The sequence below is a fragment of a genome, unplaced genomic scaffold (assembly GCF_019419815.1).
Source record: "Pyrus x bretschneideri cultivar Hongxiangsu unplaced genomic scaffold, Pyrus_bretschneideri_v1 Contig19, whole genome shotgun sequence".
Taxonomy (NCBI): Eukaryota; Viridiplantae; Streptophyta; class Magnoliopsida; order Rosales; family Rosaceae; genus Pyrus; species Pyrus x bretschneideri.
In genome coordinates, this window is record NW_025999490.1 from 383,274 (window position 1) to 407,125 (window position 23,852).

The window sequence follows — 23,852 nt, forward strand, 5'->3', positions numbered from 1 at the left end:
CATTTATTTTGGTCATGCTTCAATTCTATCAATACGTGTTTTGCAAAAACCAAATTCTAACTCTAAAAAGTGATCGTGGGATGGTGAGTTGAGTCGAGCACCACGCATGCTTAATTTGACATTGCACGAGGATAATGAATCATTTAACCACTTGACTTATTCTTCACACAACCAATTATTTTAATGTTCTGCTTAATTATACTATCAGACTCGGCAATGGTAGACTTATTCTTCACACAACCAATCATTTATACTATCAGACTCGGCAATAGTAGACTTATTCTTCACACAACCAATCATTTTAATATTCTGCTTAGTTATAATATTAGGCTCGGCAATGGCAAACTTATTCTTCACACAACCAATCATTTTAATGTTCTGCTTAGTTATAATACCAGGTTAGGCAATGGCAGAGTTTATAAAAATTCGGTGCCAATCAACTTTATTGTCCTACTCAGTTACAAGAAGTCCATGCTACAATATTCGGCAATTACAAAATCCGGTTTTAAGTCCTTACAAGCATTTGTATCATCCTATGAATTTCCAATGGGATATCTAGCATAACAAATGTTAATCGAAACTTCAAAGATAGTCGGCCAATATTCACTCTAACGCGCAACGATTGTAACTAAGAATGTAATACACCCATGGAATGGAAGAAACCTGCAGGTTGCAATGCTTTTTTTTCTCCGGCTACTCCGACAAGCTTATCGTCCGGTTAAACCATCTCCGTCCAGCCACTGAATCATTTGAAAATGATGGGCAAGAAAAGGATGAGAATCATGAAGCATCGTACGGTCACTCCCATGTTCTAAAAATCGAAAATAGATTTTTTTTTCTTTGTTAAATAATAGATTTTGTTAGATTAGAATCATTAAATGTTAGATTAACCACTGACGGAATTTAAACTCACACCGTCGTACAATAGCTCAACTTCTTTCCACGGTAAAGGACTTCTTGCAATCGAAAACAGATTCGAAGCAAAAACATGAAAAGAGAATTAAATGTGGATCATGGATCATGTCATAGAAACGATTTAAAACCAAAGGAAAAACTTAGGAAGAAGTCCAAAAAAAACTTTAGTTTTAATGAAAAATAACAAATAAATGTGTAGTTAATAGTACAAGAAAAAGGTAAAATGTAATTTTTTAAAATGAACAGTACTAGGAGTTTCGTTAAAACTCTCTTTAACCAATCGAGGAAAAATGAGACTGAATAGGGGGCAATTGTCTACTCTTGGGTCGGTCTTACGTGCCTGTTTAAACCCGGGATTTTTATTTTCCTTTAAAAAACATATACAAAAACCCTTGTTTCTCGCTCAGTCTCTGTTGGGTTCTACCTCAAACTTACACGAGCTCAGAACTCGTAAGGTACTCTCTCTCCTCTCTCTCTGTGATGATTGATTTTGGACTTGTGAATCAGAAATGGTTTCATGTGATTGCCTAATTGAGTTTCCATCAGGCTCCGGAAATGGGCGCTTCTTTGTTTGTTAGTTTCATAAATTTACCTTCTGTTTGGTTGCTCAGAAAATGGGATCAGAAAATTTCAATCAAAAGTTGGAAACTTTAATGATTTCTTGCTTCCTGTCTGTTCTTCTTTTGATTGTTGCAGACAAAAGTCCGAATCTTGTGGTTAAAACATACCCGAAATACACAAAACCAATCTCGGAATCCAAATGATGGAATTCGGGAATTCGATTCCGCCCCTACCCTCAGAAACCAAGCACTTCCCCTCCCCTTTTTAGTTATTTGTTGATTTTTAATGGGAGGATGTTGAAGACAAAAATTTTGGATATCATTACCTCCCAATGATAGAAATTTACAAAGAGTTGGCGGAGATAAATTTTTTCAATGGGAAATGATGTGCAGGTAGAAGAAGGATAGTTCTGTTTGTTTCTGAGAGTGTATTGATTCAAGCCTTTTTTTTTAGCTTTAACGTTCGATTCTTTAGCATTAGAAACTCTATTAACCTTAGCAAATGCATCTGACAGGTTTTGTGTGGATTCCGGATCCAGATAAGCGATTGCGAGAAGTGAATGGGTTCGTTATAGGTTGATTTCCATTTGTTATAGAACCGACTCATGTGCAAACCTTGAAAAGATGAGTTTGATCTTAAGATTACGGAATCATTTGCCTAATGGAATTTGCAGAAGACCCCTTATTTCTTCCGTTGGAGCACTGAACCCTGGTAGATTAAATGGATTTTGTCGAAACTTTGGTCGACCTGCAAGGCAAGAAGAGGAAGAGGAGGAAGAGGTGGAGATTGACCAAAGAAGACTCCCTGCTGATTATGATCCAGCAACATTTGATCCCACGGAGCATCGTAGTCCTCCAACTGATCGGGTTTTTAGGCTTGTCGATGAAATATCATCACTCACACTGGTTGAAGTTGCTGAGCTGGGTTCCATTTTGATGAGAAAAAAGGGAATGACGGAACCACCAGTTGTAGGAGTCATGAAGCCAGGAGCTGCTGGAATAGGATTGGCGACGAAGGGACCGTCGGCAGCTAAGGAGGAGAAGAAACCGGAAAAGACTCTATTCGAATTGAAATTGGAGTCATTTGAGGCTGCTTCAAAAATAAAACTGATCAAGGAGGTAAGGAGCTTCACCGACTTGGGACTCAAGGAAGCAAAGGATTTAGTGGAGAAGGCGCCATCGGTGCTAAAGACAGGAGTGTCAAAGGAAGAAGGAGAGCAACTAATAGAGAAGCTGAAAGCTCTTGGCGCAAAAGTTTCTCTTGAATGAAATAAAAAAGACGATCAAGATTTAGTCCTCTTTGCGAGATTAGTCAATGTGATGTACTCCTCTTCGCGAGATTAGTCAATGTTCTCGATATTAAATTTCGACAAGTTTAATAACAGGAAATTATTTCCGCGGTTCACTTTTTTCCCACGCACTCCTCTCAATCCTCCTTTGATTTGTTTAAGTCAACTGGTGGATAAATGGGGAGGAGTGCGTGGGAAGGAAAAGAAGTGCGGAAATCGCTTCTCCAAACCCCCAGATGGTGCTAATGCTTGGGGATGGAAAATATGAACATGGCTAATTAGTTGGACTTGGAAATTGGATTAACTTAAAAAAAATGTACATTTGTATTTGACAGAGGAGGCAATCACCTATACAGAATAGCTGTAAGCTAAAAAAAGAAGAATCGGATAATATTAGTTCTTGGAATTGAGGGATTTCCACATCTCTACTGGGACAAACACCAACGATATTTCCGTCTTCCTGATCATGGTCGGATCTCTCCCTGTTCTCCGACAAAATCTGCAACGTTAGATTCCTTCAATTTTGGATTTCTCAGTTGCTGCAGAGTGTTGCTTCATTCCCACATTCTTCACCTGTGAAATAATAGATTTGCTACATTATAATCTTATGATTCTGGAAAACAGAAATCAAAGAAAAGTCTGTACTAGGAACCGAGGTTGGTATCGATAAAACTATGATGGAATATAGGCCAACGAAGGTTGGTTTTGAAACGTTTGGGAGCAGGTAGTCAATCCCTTATAACTCACCTTTGGTAGACAGGTACTAACACTTCGCTACTGATGAGATGGGTGTTTAGAATGCAAATGTTTTGATGACAAGCCATGTGGTTGATTGGTTCCCACAGTAGACTGGTCCTGGAAGAAGAATGAAAACCGATGTCAAGAATCTCACGCCAAGAAAAAATCCAGACAACCTAGGTTAGTATTTGCATACCACATCTTGCAAACCATCTTGAATGTCAAAATAACTCGGAATGGATTGTGGTCTGAAATGCAACTGCGCCTACACACAACAGGGTATCATTACTATACCAAGAAATGCAAACAGAAATGGTACTAACAGTAACAAATGACATCACCCCTCAAACGAATGGACTCTCCTTTCATTTATGATTAAACGAAAAAAAAAATCCGTGAGCTTATGAAAAAACAAAAGAATTCTGTACCACCGCATGCAGTCTTTGCTGAGTCATGTAGTGAGAATCATGGATGGGCACGATTGAGTTTATTAGACCCTGTGGCAGAAACGAAGGATTTAGTGAAGAAGTTGTACTGTACTTTTTTATAAATAATTAGAAATTTATATGAAAATATCCATAAAATTACGTTCTTAAACAAATAGGAAATGTGCACTACCAGCCTTGGCATAAGCTGATTGCTATGATATTCTTCACGGCTGGAGGGTATCGTGTTTAGCTGCCCCTACAAGAAGATCCAAGGGACACAGCTCAAATCAATTTTAAGCATGGGATAAATTGTTGTACAGACGTCTTTTTCCTTGAACAGAACACAGTATTGTAATTTCGTGATGAGAATAATATCTTACCATTCCTTGAACAATTTGTTGACTGCCATAATAACCATCGAAGTTTGGAGCTCTTGAGGTGAGTTCTGCCTAAGAATAAACATGCCACTCTAAATTTTAGGAAATAATAAACAGCAATGTGAATAAGAAGTGTTTTGCTAAACATTATGATTGCTGCTAACTATATTGTACCATCTCTTGCATGCTCTCTTGCGATTTATAAAACAATCACGGGCTGGAATTCGTAATTTCAAGTGCCCCGGCAACCAGTTTGGAACCCACATAAAGAAATTCCTTTTATGCTATAAAATGGGTAAGGCTTAAACAATAACATAGCATGACTAACCACTTGTTGCCAGCTTTCTTGCATCCCAATGGTTATGGCCTCTGGCTCCGAATGCACCTAAAAGAATTCCAAAGACATACCAAACCAAACGAGCATTTAAATTTTCCAAAAGAAAACACAACCAGGAATATAAGAATAATAATCACCACAAGTTCAACTAACCTGTCCTTTCTTGGATGCACCATTTTTTTTATTTGTCTCGATATTGTTGTTGCCTTGGTTCTCTCCTTCGGAGCCTTGAGGACCATGAGTCTTTGGCGAGATTGGCTCTGTTACATTCTGGATTGAGTTATTTATACTCTCACAACTTCTCAGAGCTTCTTCCAATGCATTAAACGCAATACTGTAACTTTCTTGGGATAAAGAACCTTCATCACTCAATTTAAAGCCTCGTCGGCATAGATCATTGTAACGTTGAACTCTAGACTCAGCTGCATCAGACCCTTCTCTCATCGTTTGCCTATTCTTTGCATCTTTCGTCCAACGTTTTAATATATACTGAGATGGAATACTGTGTACACCAGACATTTGCAGTACAATCAACACATGTCTACAAAGAAAACCTTTGAATTCAAACGAACGGCATAAACAGGATACATCCGATGTCATTTCGTTCCACTCCACAATGAAATCTTGACTCTCTACAAAATCTTGAACTCTGAAAGTTTTGATTACTCCGTCTTCAGTTTCTTTCTTTGGATGACAAGCAACTACTCCCAAAACCTCAACTTGGAATTTCTTAAATACCGCATGAGTATACATAGTTGCCATTTGTTTACCATATGGTGATGGAGATCTCAATGCTGGTTGCTTATGCCATGTTTCAAAATCAGCTTTTACTTCCTCTTCATACCTCTCTCGAAGGATTGTTTTGTATTGTTCTAAAAATTCTTTCAACGGAGTTTTCCTCTGCATGAATTTGTCGAAGAAACAATTTATACCTTCTAACCGCTGGGTTGTACACATACCCGCCAGAAAAGTGTCTCTCATGTATGTTGGAATCCATCGTCCACGATCCTCATACAATGATTGGAACCATGCGTCATCCCTTAAATTGAATCTGTCAACCATTTTCCACCATCTTTTTTCAAACTGTTCATTTGTCCAAGACTTAAAAACGCATTTGTTAAACTTAACCATAAATTTTTCATGTTGCCTAATCACATAACCAAGCTTATCAGGAATCTTGCCGAATATGTGCCACAAACAAAAACAATGACGAGAATCAGGAAGGACCTCTGTAATCACTTCTTTCAGGACTTTATCTCGGCTACTAAGTATTACTCTTGGAGCACGTCCACCCATTGCTTTTAGCCATGCCCGTATCAGCCAGACATAGGATGATTTACTCTCATCAGCTAGTAAAGCACATCCAAGCAAAATGAACTGAAAGTGGTGGTTCACGCCAATAAAGGGAACAAACGGCAATTTGTATTCATTCTTGATATATGCGGTATCAAGAAATACTACATCGCTAAAATTCCCATAATCAAGTCTACCTTTGGCATCAACCCAGAAAACATTCTTCAAACGCTGCTCCTCATTCAGATCAACCGCATAAAAGAAGTTAGGATTCTCATCTTGCATATACACAAAATAGTCAAGCATAACTTGAGCATCTCCTTCCTCTAAAGATAAATGCTTCCTGCTCAGTGATTGATTTGTCCCACCACCTTGTTGATTATCTAACTTCTTGAAGCCACCGGACTGTTTGGCCATATCAACATACATCTTCTTTGTTCTTCTCCGGATAGCAATTAAGCGATCAACATCATATCTACCTAGATCTAAATCCCTATGCCCGCGAAAATAATAGGCTTCATCAGGAAAAATTTCATGATTATGCTCTTTTATGAAACTACGAATAATCCATCTACCATCTTGCCTCTTAACATGCATGGAGGCTTTACAATCTGTTTTCTCCCAAGATCGGTTAGAGCGACCTCGTTTTCTCTTAACAGAGTCACAGATACTAGATTCTCTGGGGTTTGAAACGTACTCTGGTGCTTCAGCTGTATTAGATTCTCGTTTGCTCCCATGTCTAGTGCATGCAAATTTTGCATCAATAAACTTTCCGGATACTCTTGATCGACGACTGGCCTTTATTACAGCAGCGAACCCCACAGACTTGGCATATTCTCTATAGAACGAAAATGCATCTTCCTTTGATTCAAACTCCATTCCATCATGAGGTTCTAAATCTTTTGTAGAATTCAAATTGATTTCGTCTCTGGCAACCACCTTGTTTTCATTTTGTCCTGTATCGTAATTATCATTTGCAGGACCATTAGTTGCTTTCACAATGGCATGGTCTCTAATACCTTCTTTACGGCATTCTCCCGAAGGCCGTTCAAGATCTATCCCCATTGAAAGAATCTAAATTTTCTTAAAGCAACCTGTTCAGATATGCCCGCGGCAGCAAAAAGCGTTATATTTAGTACAACCGGAAACTAGATGCAGTACCAAAAGTGACAGGATCATCACAAGTCAAAAACTTTAACAACATTTCACTGCAGTACCACAGGAGAATGAAAATTATAGATACATACACAAACTGAAATACCAAGATACACACACAAAAATGAAAATTATAGAGATAAGAATTAATTAATTACTACTTATCTACTTCACATTACAAATAACACTAAATGCAGAAGATTTCACCCACAAAAACAAAAATTAAAGAATCTAAATTTCAGCATAAAACATCATAATTCAGCATAATGCCAAATACCCAATTGAAGAACACAAAAACCAATCAAGTGGCAGTCAAAAAATGAAAAATTTCACACAAAAAACCTACATGTGAGAAGTAAGAGAGCATAATAATACTACTGATCATTAATTAGAACAGAAATTCCACATTAATTAACGAAAATGAACCCAGAAAGAGTAACTAAGTGTTCACAACAGCTAAAAAAGGAAGATAAAATAAAATTCAAAATAATTAGAAGCACATTAGGAAAATGAAGCTGCAAGCAATCACTGAAGTGCAGAGCTAATAAGTAATAAATTAAAAATCACAAAAATAACAAAAATAGATAAACAAAATTGAACTTTGGGTTGATAGTAATAAGGAAAGGAGAATTGGAATTACCCGAACTGAATCGGCCAGGGTCTGGAGAGTAGGACGGATCAATCGGTGGCCGCGAGTAGGAAAAGCTTCGGGCTATGAAGGTTAGGGCTTCGGACTTGCGAGTTGCGACTCCCGTACTCGCATTCCATTTTGCCATACTCTCTCTTCTCCCCCTTCACGTGGGACCCGCCTAAAATTTCCAAAAATGATTTTGACCGTCTCCATTTTTTTTATCTTCTTTTGAGTACAGCAATATATTTTGATCGTCTCCTACATTAGCAAGTAGTAACTTTATTTGTTTACGAAAAAAATAGTAACTTGTTATAAACATTCCTAGTTTAAGTATAATTGTATAAATCTTAAATTATATTTGATTCTAGTTATCTTTTCTTATTGTATCTTGTATTCCTTGGAGATGAAGGAATATATTCTCTCCCTTTACTACTATAAATCAAGACACAATGTAGAAAAAATAACAACACACACATTCCCCTACAATTCCACAAACACATCTCTCTCTCTCTCTTCTCCTTGCCTCCGGCCCTCTCTCTTCTTGTCAAATAAAATAGATCACAACACGTTATCAACACGCACCTACCGCTGCGCCTAGGAATCTGACGTTGAAGAATTTTTCTGCATCAAACCAGTTTATCCATATCATCACGCAATCAGGTTCTTTCAAAACAACAGTTTTTTTTCGATATTTTTGCAGCCCTGATAGCTTGAACATTCACCATGATGCATGACCCAACTTTACATTTTACGTATTTTAGATTATACATAAATTGTGTATGCCTCATAATCATAATTGTTGAATTATGTGAATTTGATATTTGCTATGAATTGAATCAATTATATTTGTATATGCATCACAATGAATTAAATTAACATATTATTGTTTTGAATATGCATATAATTGAATTATAAAAATAAAATAAAAAATTTGCGATTAGAACAGTTAGGGTTCTTTGAACCCGTGTCTTGCCTTACCCCATCCATGGTGATGGGCCACACCGTGCACACATAGTTAGTCCTTTGGGCTTCTATTGTCTCCCACATGCTGCCAAGCTTGCAGCTTGAGCCGAGCTGAAACCAGGAGCCATCGGTTCTTTGCCCGCCCCAAGCCACTAGGCTTGGCCTTTTTTTTTTTTTTTTGCATACTGCTCCAGCCCGTTGGGTTTTGGAGTTCCTTCGGCCCAAACAGTTTCTCACGGCCCGCATAAAAATAAAAAATAAAAAATAAAAAGTGAATTTTTTTTGGGCTCTCTTGAAGCGGCCCGCGCGAAAGAAAAAAAAACATTTTTTTTAGTTTTTTTTGGGTCTGCTTACAGCAGTCCAATCCCTGCCCAGTACTCACTGTAGGCCTGCAGACCTACTCGAAACCCTAGCCCAATTCTTGGGCTTAGGATACATGGCACAAATTTTTTTTAGCCACCCGTGGCTTCATTTTTTTTTTGGCCCTAAGTTTTATTCACCTAATTATTTTAGGCCCAATGGGTTTTATATTTTTTCACTCACACTTTAATTTGGCCCGAAGTCCAAATAAATCAATTCAATTATAATTACAATTATAAATCAATTCATATTTGTTTGCATATACATTTGTGTTTGCCTGCAGAAATATATAAACCTAAAGTTCATAATTATTTTGAAACCTGAAGTTTCTTATAAACATGCCTTATTTGAAAACATGAAGTTTTCCATGCAAAATTAAACCAATACATGTCTATTAGAACCTGTATGTTCTATTCCTAAGTGAATGGATTTATTTTTTCTCCATTACACTAACCACATCTTGTCCATCTCTTTTGTGATAGGAACATGCCGAATTTGAACAAACTCGACTTCACCGCTCTGGAGGTCTCTGGAATGAACTACCTCAAGTGGGTTCAATATGTGAAACTCCACCTCACTGCAAAGAACTTGCGTCCTGCTATTAAAGAAGCAATAGACGAGCCCTGTTGGCAAAGCTAAAAAAGCCACCGCTATGATCTTCATCCAAAGACATATCCATGACGCTTTGCAACCTGAGTATCTTGCTAAGAAGGATCCACGTGCATTATGGGTCGCTTTGGCTGATCACTTTGATCACCAAAAGGACATATTCTTACCTGAAGCAAGACACAACTAGTAGCACTTACGCTTCCAAGACTTTAAGTCTGTTAATGAATATAATTATGAAGTTTGTCGAATCCGATCACTTCTCAAGTTTTGCAATGAAACTTTGACTGAAGAGGATCTCCTGAAGAATACATATTCAACCTTTTATGCTTTTAATATTGTCTTGCAGCAACAATATAGAGCTCAGAAGTTCATTAAGTTCTCGGATTTGATCTCTGTTTTACTTCTTGCTAAAAAGCATAACTAGTTGTTGATGAAGAATCATTAAGCTTGACTTACTGGGCCGACTGATGTGCCTGAAACACATTATAACACAAACCAAAGCCCAAAACGCCAAAAGAGGCGTGGTAGGGGCGGTCAGAAGCCATCCCACCAAGGTCAACAGAGCCAAGGCCTATATAAGAGAGGAAACAAAGCCCATAAGTGCACAAACCTCGCTCCCAAAGCCCAGAACTTCAAGAATAAAGGTAAAGCACCTGAAACCATGGATGAGGATATGTGTTATTGTTGTGGTTTGAATGACCATTGGTCCCGTGTTTATTGAGCTCCCAAAAAGGTTGTAGATGAATATCATTCTCGTCGTAAGAAGTTTGAATCAAACTTCATGCAAGTGGACGAATCGAAGACTACAAAGATGGAGGTTTCTGACTTTTAGGAGGATATCATCCCTATGGAAGATTAGAATCTTAGACATAGACTTATCTTTTAGTTGAAATAAGTTAATTAGGGCCGAATTCCACTAAGTGGCCGAACCCCCTTGTTTTTTTGGTTGATTTTTGAACAATTTTCCTTTATGTTTGGATTGTTAGTTGGTGATTTGTTTTTGGATATTAAGTTTTAATTAATTACCATCCTTGAATAAATGAAATTGCTTTGAATTGATATTTATTTTTACGAACTTTTATGCATGTGACCGATTCAAATTAATTTTTCATTCTAGGTATGACTAGTGGGAAAGTTAGTTGTCTGGCAGATAGTGCAACCACACACACTGTTTTGCGTGAACGCATCTATTTCACTAACTTCATACCTAAGAATGCACCTCTGACAACCCTCTCAGGCCCATCCAAACTAATAGAAGGATACGGTAAGGCACTTCTAATGTTGTCCAATGGTACAATCTTGACAATTGATGAAGCACTATATTCTCCAGGTTCCGGAAGAACGTTGCTAAGTTTCAAGGACATTAGAGATAACAATTACCACGATGAAACCCACGTAGAAATGGAGTTGAATTTCTATGCATAGCTTCCTACGAATATGGCTAAAAGCGTATTCTAGAGAAGATAGAGCGTAACCCGAGTGGTTTGTATACTACGGCCATACGCCCCATTGAATGCCACTATATGGCCGGCCCTATTACTGGGACCGCGCACGAAATTACACTTTGTCATGATTGTTTGGGATAGCCTGGAAGTGATGTGCCGTATCCTCAAATCTTCACACGGGCATCCACTAACTCGAAGTTTAGGTTCGATCCAAGGAATTGTATGTCAAACATGTTCAATGGGAAAGCTTATTATTAAGCATTCTTATGACAAGATTCGTTCGAATCCTTCCATTTTTCTACAACGGATTCAGGGGGACATTTGTGGACCGATTCACCTTTCCTGCGAACCATTTAGATACTTTATGGTTTTGGTTGCGCTTCTACACGTTGGTCACACGTGTGCTTGTTGTCCACAAGGAACGCTGCATTTTCCAAACTGTTGGCTCAGGTTATCAAGCTCAGGGTTCACCACCCTGATTATCCGATCAAATCTATTCGATTGGATAATGATGGAGAATTCACATCTAAAACTTTTTATGACTATTGCATGTCGCTTGGGGTTAAAGTTGAACATCTAGTACCCCATGTTCACACTCAGAACGGTTGGCAGAGGCTTTCATTAAGCGCCTACAAATGATTGCTCGATCATTGATTATACGTACCAAGCTCCCGATCGCTGCTTGGGGCTATGCAATATTGCACGCAGCAAAGTTGGTCCGCCTGAGGCTTGTTGCGACACAACTATTTAGTGCCCTTCGGTTGGTTACCAGATACAAACCCGACATATCGCATGTGCGCGTTTTTGGTTGTGCGGTATATGTGCCGATCTCGCCGCCCTTACGTACAAAAATAGGGCATCATCGAATGATGAGAATCTATGTCGGATATGATTCTCATTCGATTATTTGTTACTTAAAACCTTTGACAGTCGATCTGTTTACCGTTCGTTTCGCGGATTGTCACTTCTATGAGATAGTCTTCTCGTCGTTAGGGGGAGATAAGAACGTCAACGTTCTTAAAGAATTACACAAATTATCGTGGACGACTCCCGCTTTGTCTTATTTAGATCCCCGCACCGTTCAGTCTGAAACTGAAGTGCATCGCATATTAGATCTCTAGGGCATAGCTCAGAGCATGCAAAATGCTTTTACCAATCCAACGCGCGTGACAAGATCAGATATTCCAGCTGCGAATACGCCTGCAAAGATGAATGTACCAAATGTACAACGGACTACCATCCTGGAAGCCCGGGACACCAATCTTGGTGATCCACGTACATAAGCGGTTAACCAATTATCTGCTTCTACATAAAAGCCTGGCAGACTCCTTGGTTCAAAAGATTCACATCCTCGGAAGAGGAAAATCACAGCACAAGGTCCTGAAGAGCCTACCGTGAATCTGACTATCGCTTACTCATTCTACCCAACTCATGAGGAAATTCTAGATTATGGAAGTGTTCTTGAAGAGACGAATCCTCCTCCCGAGAATCGTGAGATTTCGATCTATTATGCTAGATGAGATGATGTGTGGCGTAGAAATAAGATGATTGTCGACAATGCATTAGCATTTGTAGCTACTGAGATCATATTAAGCAATGATATTGAACCACGTTCCATTGATGAATGTAAGGTGTTTGGACCTGTAGGTTATACTTCTCCATATGTGAAGCCCGTTGGCTACAAGTGGGTTTTCGTTCGGAAGCGTAATGAGAATAACGAAATTGTGTGTTACAAAGCTCGTCTTGTTGCACAAGGCTTCTCACAACACCCCGAGATTGACTATGACGAAACTTATTCACCCGTTATAGATATGATTACTTTTCGCTACCTTATCAGTTTGGTAGTTTCTAAAAAACTGGATATGCAGCTGATGGACGTAGTACCCGTGTATCTCTATAGGGATCTTGATACGAAAATTTATATGAAAGTTCCTGAAGGACTTACATTGACCGGTTCAAATATTTCCAAACGCCGGAACACGCTCTCAATTCGGCTGAGGCGTTCACTCTACAGTTTGAAACAATTTGGAAGAATGTGGTATAACCATTTGAGTGAGTATTTGACTAGTCAGGGATATGTGAACAAGAATGTGGTATAATCGTTTGAGTGAGTATTTGACTAGTCAGGGATATGTGAACAATGAACTATGCCTTTGTGTGTTCATTAAGAAGTCACATTTCAGATTTGCGATTGTTGCAATGTATGTTGATGATACGAATCTCATCGGAACTCTTAAAGAGCTCGCAATAACTGCCACTCACTTGAAGTCGGAATTTGAGATGAAAGATCTAGGTAAGACTCGATACTGTCTCGGTCTCAAGATAGAGCATTGCTCGGATGGAATCCTAGTTCATCAATCAAACTATACCTAGAAGGTGTTGCTCCGCTTTAATAAGGATAAAATGAAGCCTTCGAGTACTCCTATGGTCGTTCGATCACTAGATGCAAAACGAGATCTCTTATGTCCGAAAGAGGATGATGAAGAGATTTTGGAGCCTAAAGTTCCTTATCTAAGTGCGATAAGCACTTTATTGTACTTAGCTCAATACACTAGACCTGACATCTCATTCGCTATTAATCTTTTGGAAAGATACAGTAATGCACCTACACGCAAACATGGATTGGCGTGAAAGACATCTTCTGTTACCTTAAAGGTACTACGGATTTGGGTTTGTTATATTCCTATAAATCCTCGAATAATGCCACACCCTTTGCTTCTCAAGTCGATTCTCGCCTTGTTGGTTATGCCGACGTAGGATACTTATATGATCTGCACAAGGCGCGCTCTCAAACTGGTTATGTCTTTACCGTTGGAGGCACCGTAATCTCTTGGAGGTCAACTAAACAGACCTTAATTGCCACTTCATTTAACCATGCTAAAATTCTCGTTTTACAGGAAGCAACTCAGGAATGCTTTTGGTTGAGAGTAGTAGTGGGCCATATTCAAAGCTACTATGATCTTTATCCCGCCATTAATGCCTCGATGACGATTTTTTAAGACAACACAACTTGCATCGAGCAGCTCAAGAAGGGTTACATCAAAGGAGACAGCACCAAGCACATTGCGCCAAAGTTTTTCTTTACACATTAACAATAAGAGCATCAAAAGATTGAAGTCAACGTAAATCCATTCACAAGACAATCTAGTCGATCTCTTCACCAAATCACTACCGAAGACGACGTTTCAGAAGCTTATTCATGGAATTGGTATGCGTGGACTTTATAAGTTGTAACTTTGCTATTTCTCTTTTTCCCTACGATTAGGAGCATTTTTCCCACTGGGTTTTTGCTACCTAACTAGGTTTTAACGAGGCACCCACCTTGGGTTAGTCATATCCCTGAATGACGTCCTGTAGACGTTTCTTTGACTTTGCATTTCTCATACATTTTTCCTTGGACTATGGATTTTGTCCCTCCTCGAGTTTTTGCCATAGCTTTAGGGTTTTTTAGTGAGACTTACTACTTATGCAAGTTCCTACCTTATTGAGAATAAGCATTGTTCCTTGGAATCAGTGCCAATGAGTCGACTTCTTCAACTTCTGCATGATGTTAAATTTACCTTGAGTATTTACTACCTCATATATATTTTTATGGTAAAATTTGTTTTATTTAAGCACCAATAGATAATATATATTAAGCAATATAAAAGTTATTCAAAACTCAAACGTGACCATTAAAAATTGAGCTGTGTCGTTTTAAAAGGCACGTTGCTTGAAAAACTATCACAAAGTAAAATAAAATACAAACCAACATTGTCAACTATGTGTAAAATACAATGCCAACCAAACCAAAGTAACAATTATGTGGGTCTCGTTGATAAAATCTCCATAAAGAAAACCTTTTGAGACAAAACTTCAGGATAGAAAAAAAAGAGCGCCGTACAAACAACAATTGTAACATAAAGACAAATGCTATCACAAATTTAGACTTTTCTCTAAGTATCTTTTTCGGTATTTAATATGATATAAATACTAAATGATGTGACAATTAACATAACAAAACTATCTCTTTCTTCACTTATAACACGTGAATTGGTTTATAATGTTTAACCATATATAACTTTTCATGATTTTGAGAACAATGAGATGAGTCATGTAGTAGTTAATTAAGAGCACCATGTTCCAGGTGACCAAAGAAATACAATGTATAACCAGGTGATGAGTCATGAGTTTTCCTTTGATTAATTGGGATTGATATCTTGATCAATGCCTTGTGTTTGAAGATCAATGAATATGCATTGCACAGTTGCATGGACGTCGTAGAATGATTAACCAACTTCCAAGTGAATTGAACCCTAAATAATTAACTATTAGTTTTCAGTCAATTAGGGGAGGAGGAGGAGGAGGAGTGGGGTCGATTGTTTTTGTTTTCACTTTTCAAGGTGCGACTTAAACCAAGACGTGTATTTGCGTAGCAGAGCATAGGTTTCAAAGTTTTCCACTGGCATCCAATTATATTGAAGAACTTAATTAACCGTTAATTAGGATGATTATCTTTCATAAACATGGTTTACAAACCCTAGAAATAACCCATTAATTAATATGTGTACTGGTTTAGTGCCTAGCAAGATAGATGGTGGCGTTCATGTACTGGTTATTTTTTGCTGCTGGGTCTTATCAGTTTTGATCGTTTGATTGAGGGGTGTGATTTCCACACACCACATTTTATTTCTCACACATTTTTTTAATTTTCGGCCTTCGGATCAGATAAATTGAAGAAGATCAACGAACAGAAATTATTAAGGGGTGTGTGAGAAGTAAAATGAGATATGTGAGTAACACACCCTTGATTGATACATTTTCTGTGGATTTGAAACGTAATACCATGGTCTAGCTAGGTTCTCGAATGGTATTGCCTACTGACTGTTTTGTCATGCTCTTTTTTTTGGACAAGTTTTGTCATGCTTTTATGCTACTATCACATTTTAACTATAATATATATTTTTTTCATTATTCACTTTAATAAGTGATATAAAACAAACAATTTGTACAGAGAACTGCTCTAGTGGGCAACACGGTTGTTTAAACTATAAACTTTTTATACAAAAATGATATCATAATCTTACTTAAAACTTTACTTGAAAAATAAAATGTTGGTTTGAAACTAATTATAAAAGTAGGTGAGGGAGAGGGGACGTCCAAGAGAGAAGAGTTCAGGTATATGAGAATTGTGTCATTATTCCTTCACCTTGTAGCTTTATTTATGCTAATCGTGATAAATTTTATTAAAATTGTATTTTAAGTTTACACAATCACATTTATAATTAATAATTATATTCATAACAAATGCTGCATTAATCCTAAGGAAATATTATTTTTACGGATCGCATAAATCTGTCTCGGGAAAGGGCCAGTATTGCATGCACGATGCTCCTACATACCCTCTCGTTAAGAGTCAATACATACATACATACATACATATATATATATATATATATATAGCCTCTACACAATATTGGTCGGTTGGCTCGGACTTGGAATGTGAAATCTTGAAATTTTCCCTACAGTTTATATAACAAGTATACTCCCATTTGAATTTGGTACTACTATATATATGTATGCAGGCATGTGGAGAAGATTACAATATATGCAGCCACATAAACTTTGAGAAACCCTAGACATATGTAGACACTTAGCTCGAACATTAATGCACCCACAAATTTATGTGTTTCTTATATACTATTAGGATAATGGTTGCGTTCCTCTTTGAGAGAATGAGCTCATTCCACTGCTTTTAAATAATGTATTTTTTTGTGGAAATTTTATAATCGAAACAGTCTAATTTCTTAATTTTCATTAGAAGATTATTCCTACAAAAAATCGTTTGAATCGGAGTTCGTTTAGTTATTCAAATATATCGTATACATCAAGGATGTATGTACCAAGTACTCATGAAGAACCGTCCATTTATTGATACATTTAGATAACTAAACGATTTTCGATTCAAATAATTTTTTGTAAAAATAATCCGTCAATAAAAATAAAAAAATTTAAACTGTTCCGAATATAAAATTTCAACAAAAAATATACGTTCTTTAAGCGGTGGAATGATAGTAAAAAATAATATTATGTTCGTGCAAAGAGCATGATCTGACCACAAGTAGAGAGAGAGAGAGAGAGAGAGAGAGAGAGAGAGAGAGTTCGTGCAAAGAGCATGATCTGACCACAAGTAGAGAGAGAGAGAGAGAGAGAGAGAGAGAGAATAACAATTAGTTGTAGCCACTACCTAGTTAGAATCCGTAATTAATTAATTAATAAAGATAATTAATCTTGTCAGCAGCTGATCACCATTCAAGGCTTATTATATATTTGATTTCGAAACCTTAATTTCGTAATCATCACTATCGTTTTGACTATAAAAACTGAAACTGGAACCAAAATCCTCCATTTAAGTAAACTCTGGTTCACTCTTTGACGAAATTAAGAGGAAGTGCTAATTAGAACTATGACAATTATGCTACGCACGTGCTCTAGGAAAATGTGTACGTGAAAAGTGTTGAGAGAAGCTGTAAACTGTAGCCTGTATTCACACCATTTTCGTCACATTATTTCTTATTTTCTCCCAAATTATTTGGAATGCAAGTTTATTGATAACATAGCACTACATATTATCTTTTGCAAAATTTAGGCATATAAGTCTTTGTTAAGGCTGCCTCTGCCTCACCTCATTTTTTAGGAAGTGAGACCTACAAATTGGAGTCTCAGTTCCCTGTAAAAAGTGAACCGATGCAAGTAGTAACTTTATCCAATACGTTTTTTTCAGTATTTCCTCCTTAATGAGTATAGAATCTGTTCATCTGTATGGTTGTACCTCCATAAGAATTATTTTCTTAGGAGAGAAGAATTATTTTCTTAGTATCTGGACATCGTCTATCTTCCAACAACAAAAGAAGTTGTTTGCTTTCATGATTTATAATAGATTGATGGAGATCACTATAGCAACTCAAAGATGGAGTAGAATTTTCTTCTCTCCTATTGTTATCCCCTTCCCTTCTCTTATCTCACAAATTATTTTTTGTCTTCTTTTGGCTATTAAAAAATTAATACAAAACGTTGACGTGACTTAATCGTAACCGTTCAATAGGAGGGAAGGGAGATTAGGAGGGGAGCGTGGCAGTAATTGAAGTACAGCGGCAAAAGAAGAATGGGAGCTCATGTCTTATGTTAAAAAATAATGTTTTTAATTTTACATTTTAATTTCTATGCCAATCCAAACCATTAGCAGTTGTGGTTTTGAGCATGTGCAATAGATGACGATATATATGTACTTGGTTTGTGGTAAAAGAACTTCATCTTCGTAAATTTCTAAGTTCTGTATGTGAATAAGAGAAGTATGGCCTCCATATGTAAAAGAGAAATCACTTTTATATTTTTAGCTTAGCTTTGCCGGTTTTGCTATAAATTGGATTTTAATTTTACACAAGGTTATAATGACACATCCCGACTCGGAATGTCTATTAGGACTCCGAATCGAGCTGCGCTGACCAACACCTGGAAGGTGATGAAGCCATAAAGTATAGTGATGTGAAAAATGGAATAAATTTAAACCTAAAAGTGCCTAAAGACAAGAGTGCGTTGTGAGCGAGAACGAACCCATTTTAACGTGACGTCAGAGCATAAGTAAAGTACAGTAGTGTGGGTAAGGATCATACCCTCAGAGGTAGCCACCTATACTGAGATTCGCCAAGAATCCTCGTCGATACGAATTTTCAGCAGCTAAAACCTAGAGGGGCAAAAAACAAAAAACATGAATGGGCAATAACAAAGCTTTTTGAAACCATTTCTCTTTCCAAAAATAATAACCCTTCACCGTAAAACCCGTATAATTTCTCAAAAAATAGTAATACATACATATGTAGAAATCATGCTCGAGAATAATGAAAACCAAGTATATGCCATGTCCAGTATCTCAACAATAAAATAAGTAAGACAGGTGAAATAAATTAATGTAAACTGATATGTCAGACGGAGTCACCTAACGTGACCTATAAGGCTGAATCTATAGCTTATCTACTAATTCCTACACATGAGTCGGAACCACCTAATGTGGTCTGTACGACTGGCTGGGTGTAAATAAGTGCGCTCAAGTGCTACGATCACGTGAAGGCTATGCGACGAATCGCATATCACCTACGAGTCGGAACCACCTAATGTGGTCTATACGACAGGCTGGCACCTGACTTGGATCCAAGCTGAGCGTGCGGTGCAGGAGGTGAATGATTACTTGAAGGCTAGGCCCTAGCCTCGGGCGAAGTTCTAACACTGGGGTGCAGGATAATGAGCACTAAATGCATCTAAACATAACCATACACACTACAATCGCTATCATCAATATGCACTCACCTGAAGCTTACATGGGCGTCCGCAGCGTCATGCATATACTAAAATGTAATGCAATTGACATGACATTTAAAAACGTAAATCCATTTAAAACAATTTCTAGGAAAATGGAAAACATATATATATATATATACACGTATATATAGAAAACCAAAAACCCACTCACCTAGAGTTAACGTTATAACTCCCTAGCATAAACATTGAGGCGTCATGAACGATCAGCGCCTAGAACAATTATCAAACCATATCTCAGAATTCTTATCTATAAAACACGTAACTTACATAAAATAGATCCCCCAAGGACGTTCTAGAATGATTTGAGACCCATTGACCAAAAGTCAACTGTTGGTCAATGGTAAACGGTAGGGTCGACAACTCTACGTAACTCGATCCGGAAGATCCACTCCTCGGATTTATGATCCGTAACTTCCAAAGATCTACATTATGCTTTTTAAATAACATATTAAAATTTCATTACGATCCAACGGTTGCCTTATATGTATATTTTCATCTCTACTTAGCACGAGGCCTTTTGGGAGCTTACTGGTTTCGGGTTCCGTAGGAACTCCGAAGTTAAGCGAGTTCGCATGAGAGTAATCCCAGGATGGGTGACCCACTGGGAAGTTCTCGGGTGAGTTCCCAGAAACAAAACTGTGAAGGCGTGGTCGAGGTCCAAAACAGACAATATAGTACTACGGTAGAGTCGAGCCCAGGATGTGGTGGAGGTATAGGCCAGGATGTGACAATTTGGTATCAGAGCCAATCCCTGGCCGGAAGTGTGCCGACGAGGACGTCGGGCCCCTAAGGGGGGTGGATTGTAAGATCCCACATCGTCCAGGGGTGAGGATCATGTAAGCCTTATATGTATATTCTTATCTCTACCTAGCACGAGGCCTTTTAGGAGCTCACTGGCTTCAGGTTCCGTAGGAGCTCCGAAGTTAAGCGAGTTCGTGCGAGAGCAATCCCATGATGGGTGATCCATTGAGAAGTTCTCGTGTGAGTTCCCAGAAACAAAACCGTGAGGGCATGGTCGGGACCCAAAGCGGAAAATATCGTGCTACGGTGGAGTCGAGCTCGGGATGTGGTGGGAGCCTAGACCAGGATGTGACATATAATCTAAAACTCGTCTTTTTTAAAGATTAAAATGAAGTTTTCTATTTTATTTATTTTTTTCATGTTATTGTTTGATTTGAACTATAGCTCAAGTAATAATAATTCATCTAGATTTTTTATTAATACAATTATAGACATATAAATTAGTTTTGTAGCAAGAATTTTTATTAAGAAGCCACTTATTATTTTTCGCACTGAGCACTTAAAATCTCATAACCAGCCTGAACATTAGTTAGCATAATGAAACCTCAGCCCTTTGAATGAAAAAAATGAAAACAAAATCTAAGACCGAACGGAGGATCCTAACAGTAGAATATATATGTCCGAATGCTAACTTTTCGTGAGGAAGAAGACATTTATCAGAGCAACTTGGTCAGAGGATGATGAAACAAAGAATTACACAATATCATTTATAAAAAATTAGAGAATATACATGTATACTGTGAGAATGCAAGGACAAAGTCTAATCCGATGAAGAATCAAATCATGCAAAAACTTATAAAAGATTGAATTATTTCTTATATTATCAATTAATTTTATTTTTTTTTAAGCACATGATATGCCTGAATATGTTATTCATGCTTTCACATGGAAGACTATGCAGACCTCGTTCTTATCCCACCATCATTATTTTATCCACGAAAACGATGAAAAGAGAGGAGTAATGCAACTTAGGATTCAATGCGAATTATTTAGGTTTGTACATATAAAGACTTAATAATATGCTTAAGGTCAGGGTTTACTGGACCTGAAAGTAAACAGTCAAACTGTCAAACAGGTAAAAGAATCAATCTGACAAAAGGAGGATAAAAAATTCAAGCAATTGCTGTAAAAGTTGACACAACAAGAACTTCAGCCGTTGGTATTATTTCATTGATCGGTCAAGTCTTGTTCACACTCACTCAAACGTGTGATAAATTACACGAAAGTTTGCACATTATATCTATAGTGTTTCTAAGTTCGGTTAAAATGCAGATATGTTTTTGATAAGGACTAAATATTCGTTACTATGTTTCACATAACGAATTTAAAATTGTTATTGTCGATATATTATCTACAAAAATACTTAACTGTTGCATAAAATAACTTTATATATAAATTTATCAAGAGCCATATTTGAGAATGTAAAGATTAAACACAAAACATCGAGTGCATAAAACCCTAATAAATTTTCTTTACGACTTGACGTACAAACCCAATGCACAATTCACTACTCTTGCACTATGCTTCTCATTGATCTCAAAATCTTATTAACTACGTTCAGAAATGCTCAGGACACTAGAATGCCCGGGTGTTAGGGTCCATAATGGAGGTCAGAAAGTACACTTAGATTTGATACTGCACAAATCTTACCGTGCCCATGTAGCCAAGTGATCATAGATTCAGAATTCTTTCTCAGATCTCAGAGAGAGGCAGGGAAATAGGGTTTACAATGCATGAAAAAACAGTAAAAATGCGTTAAAGAAAACAACGATAATAATAATAGGTCTTTGGCTTTTGGATTTTGGCCTTTTTACTTCAAGTAAATGTAACCGCGAGGCATGGAACCACAGAGAGACTCAGAGGACATATACATGTATATAAGATCCAGGTACCCCATGGTGAAAGGAGAGGCCATGTGCAGCTTTGCATGATCTACGACTTTTTCTTCTTTCTTTTTCTGTATAAACCGATTGCTGACCAGGGCCACCACGTGATCGACCATGCCCTATCTCCTCTCTCTCTCTCTGATCTTCGTCTTTACACAAATGCACATTGACTTGCATGCTTTCGTCAATTCAAAACCCTAAAACACTAGAGAGCTCCCATCAAACAAAAACAAACAAATGCTAGATGATTTGATTTTCTGACATGTGGATTTTGGTGTCAACCCCAAAAATAAGAATACTTGGTTATGACATGGATTTTTGGATGTCATCAACTTTCAACTTTGTAGTAATATTTGAAGAGAAAGATAAGATCTGATTTTAACATTAATTAGGCAATAGAATTTTCCATCAACAAGAGGAAAATCAGAGAATCTAATGAATCGTTAACATGATTTTTTACTATTACTCGATCTACAAGAAGAGATCTAGAAAGAGCGAAAAGAGCATGATGAGAATCATAATATAGGGCACTCATGAGACGGGACATAAATAAGAAAAACTTGCATACGATACTATATACAAGTAAGGTTCTAAAAAAATGTTAGGTGCTAGTCGGACAGTGAGCTGAGACCTAGCGGATAGGCATGGTCTAGGCGGGCGCTTAGACGAACTAGGTGGATTTAAGTAATTTATTATATTTCGTGTAAATAAGTGTCTATTTATACTTAAAATATATATAATTTCATCATAAACTACAAAATAGAATGACATATATATTATGAAGTATTAGAACATAATGAAAACATGGGGAATACGCATATAATGTGTGCTCATTTAAGTATTCAACAAGTCTCTTACAATTTATTAAAAAAAAAATGCAAAATGAAAGTTATCTATTTTCTGTCTAAGTGAGTCACAATCTAGGTTGGTTTGAGCTGGCTAGGTGAGTGCCTAGGCAGTCTAGGCGGGCACCTCAACAGATCTAGGTGTTCTTTCTTAATTTTCAAACGCCTATACATTAATCAGGGAGGTGACTAACCGCCTAGCGCCGCCCAGGCGAGGATTTTTAAAATAGTATACAACACTTATTGAAATTTATATGTAATGGTGAATGCAAGTCTTTTGCGAGCTCAGTAACTATTTTCTTTCTAGCTCTCTCTCTCTTACGGGATTGTAATTATCATTTAGTTATTTACTATCAAGAGCATGCAAAACATTAAGTGGTGCTATCTATACATTTTTATTTATCTTTCATATATTTATCTTAATTTCCGTCCATCAAATTGAATGAGTTGAAGAATTAATATAAAAAAAATAGAAATTAATATAAAGATAGTTCTCAAAGAATTCTAATAATTAACTTATTTTTGTTTGCTAACATTATAAAATTACAGATTCAGATCTTTGATCGTTGACAGTTTGGTTTGATAGGTGGGACCTATGCAAAGAATATTATACCAACCGAGGCTGGCCACTTGTGTCCTTTCAGTCAAATTATTTCTCTGCTCTCTGACAAAGACTGGATTGGGATGCCACTGCCTCACTGCGTCACTTCCTACACTTGCTTTAATCATTTTTCTCTTAATCATGGTGGTTAGTGATCCACATAAGTTAACCTTGCTTTTACGCTCAACTTAAGGACGGTAGTTTCTCCCTAATCTCACATTCAGATATAACAAACACAGATTCTCTACAAAGCATATGAACACG

The 23,852-nt window shown here is 37.3% G+C and overlaps 2 protein-coding genes across 5 annotated transcripts; one reads left to right on the plus strand and one right to left on the minus strand.

Annotated features, from left to right (window-relative positions):
- The first annotated feature begins 1,233 nt into the window (after positions 1 to 1,233).
- Positions 1,234 to 2,815, plus strand: LOC125476508 (50S ribosomal protein L7/L12-like). Of its 2 annotated transcripts, none has more exons than XM_048582718.1 (2): positions 1,234 to 1,370; positions 1,991 to 2,815. In XM_048582718.1, the coding sequence occupies exon 2, from the start codon at positions 2,100 to 2,102 to the stop codon at positions 2,742 to 2,744; it is 645 nt and encodes a 214-aa protein (XP_048438675.1). In that variant the 5' UTR covers positions 1,234 to 1,370; positions 1,991 to 2,099; the 3' UTR covers positions 2,745 to 2,815. The 2 variants fall into 2 exon arrangements, with proteins under 2 accessions (XP_048438675.1, XP_048438676.1); XM_048582719.1 differs by having other exon boundaries at positions 1,236 to 1,365.
- A 227-nt stretch (positions 2,816 to 3,042) lies between these two features.
- On the minus strand, positions 3,043 to 7,929 carry LOC125476507 (protein FAR-RED IMPAIRED RESPONSE 1-like). 3 transcript variants are annotated; one of them, XM_048582717.1, is made up of 9 exons: positions 7,733 to 7,927; positions 4,798 to 7,145; positions 4,636 to 4,692; positions 4,311 to 4,379; positions 4,121 to 4,186; positions 3,931 to 3,999; positions 3,699 to 3,767; positions 3,512 to 3,619; positions 3,043 to 3,337 (listed from the first exon to the last, which is right to left on the minus strand). In XM_048582717.1, exons 2-8 carry the CDS (start codon positions 7,000 to 7,002, stop codon positions 3,539 to 3,541), a joined length of 2,616 nt encoding a protein of 871 aa, XP_048438674.1. In that variant the 5' UTR covers positions 7,003 to 7,145; positions 7,733 to 7,927; the 3' UTR covers positions 3,043 to 3,337; positions 3,512 to 3,538. The 3 variants fall into 3 exon arrangements, 2 of the variants coding, with proteins under 2 accessions (XP_048438674.1, XP_048438673.1); XM_048582716.1 differs by having other exon boundaries at positions 4,798 to 7,031; positions 7,733 to 7,926; XR_007257760.1 differs by lacking the exons at positions 3,043 to 3,337; positions 3,512 to 3,619 and having other exon boundaries at positions 3,751 to 3,767; positions 4,311 to 4,375; positions 4,798 to 7,031; positions 7,733 to 7,929.
- Positions 7,930 to 23,852: the final 15,923 nt, after the last annotated feature.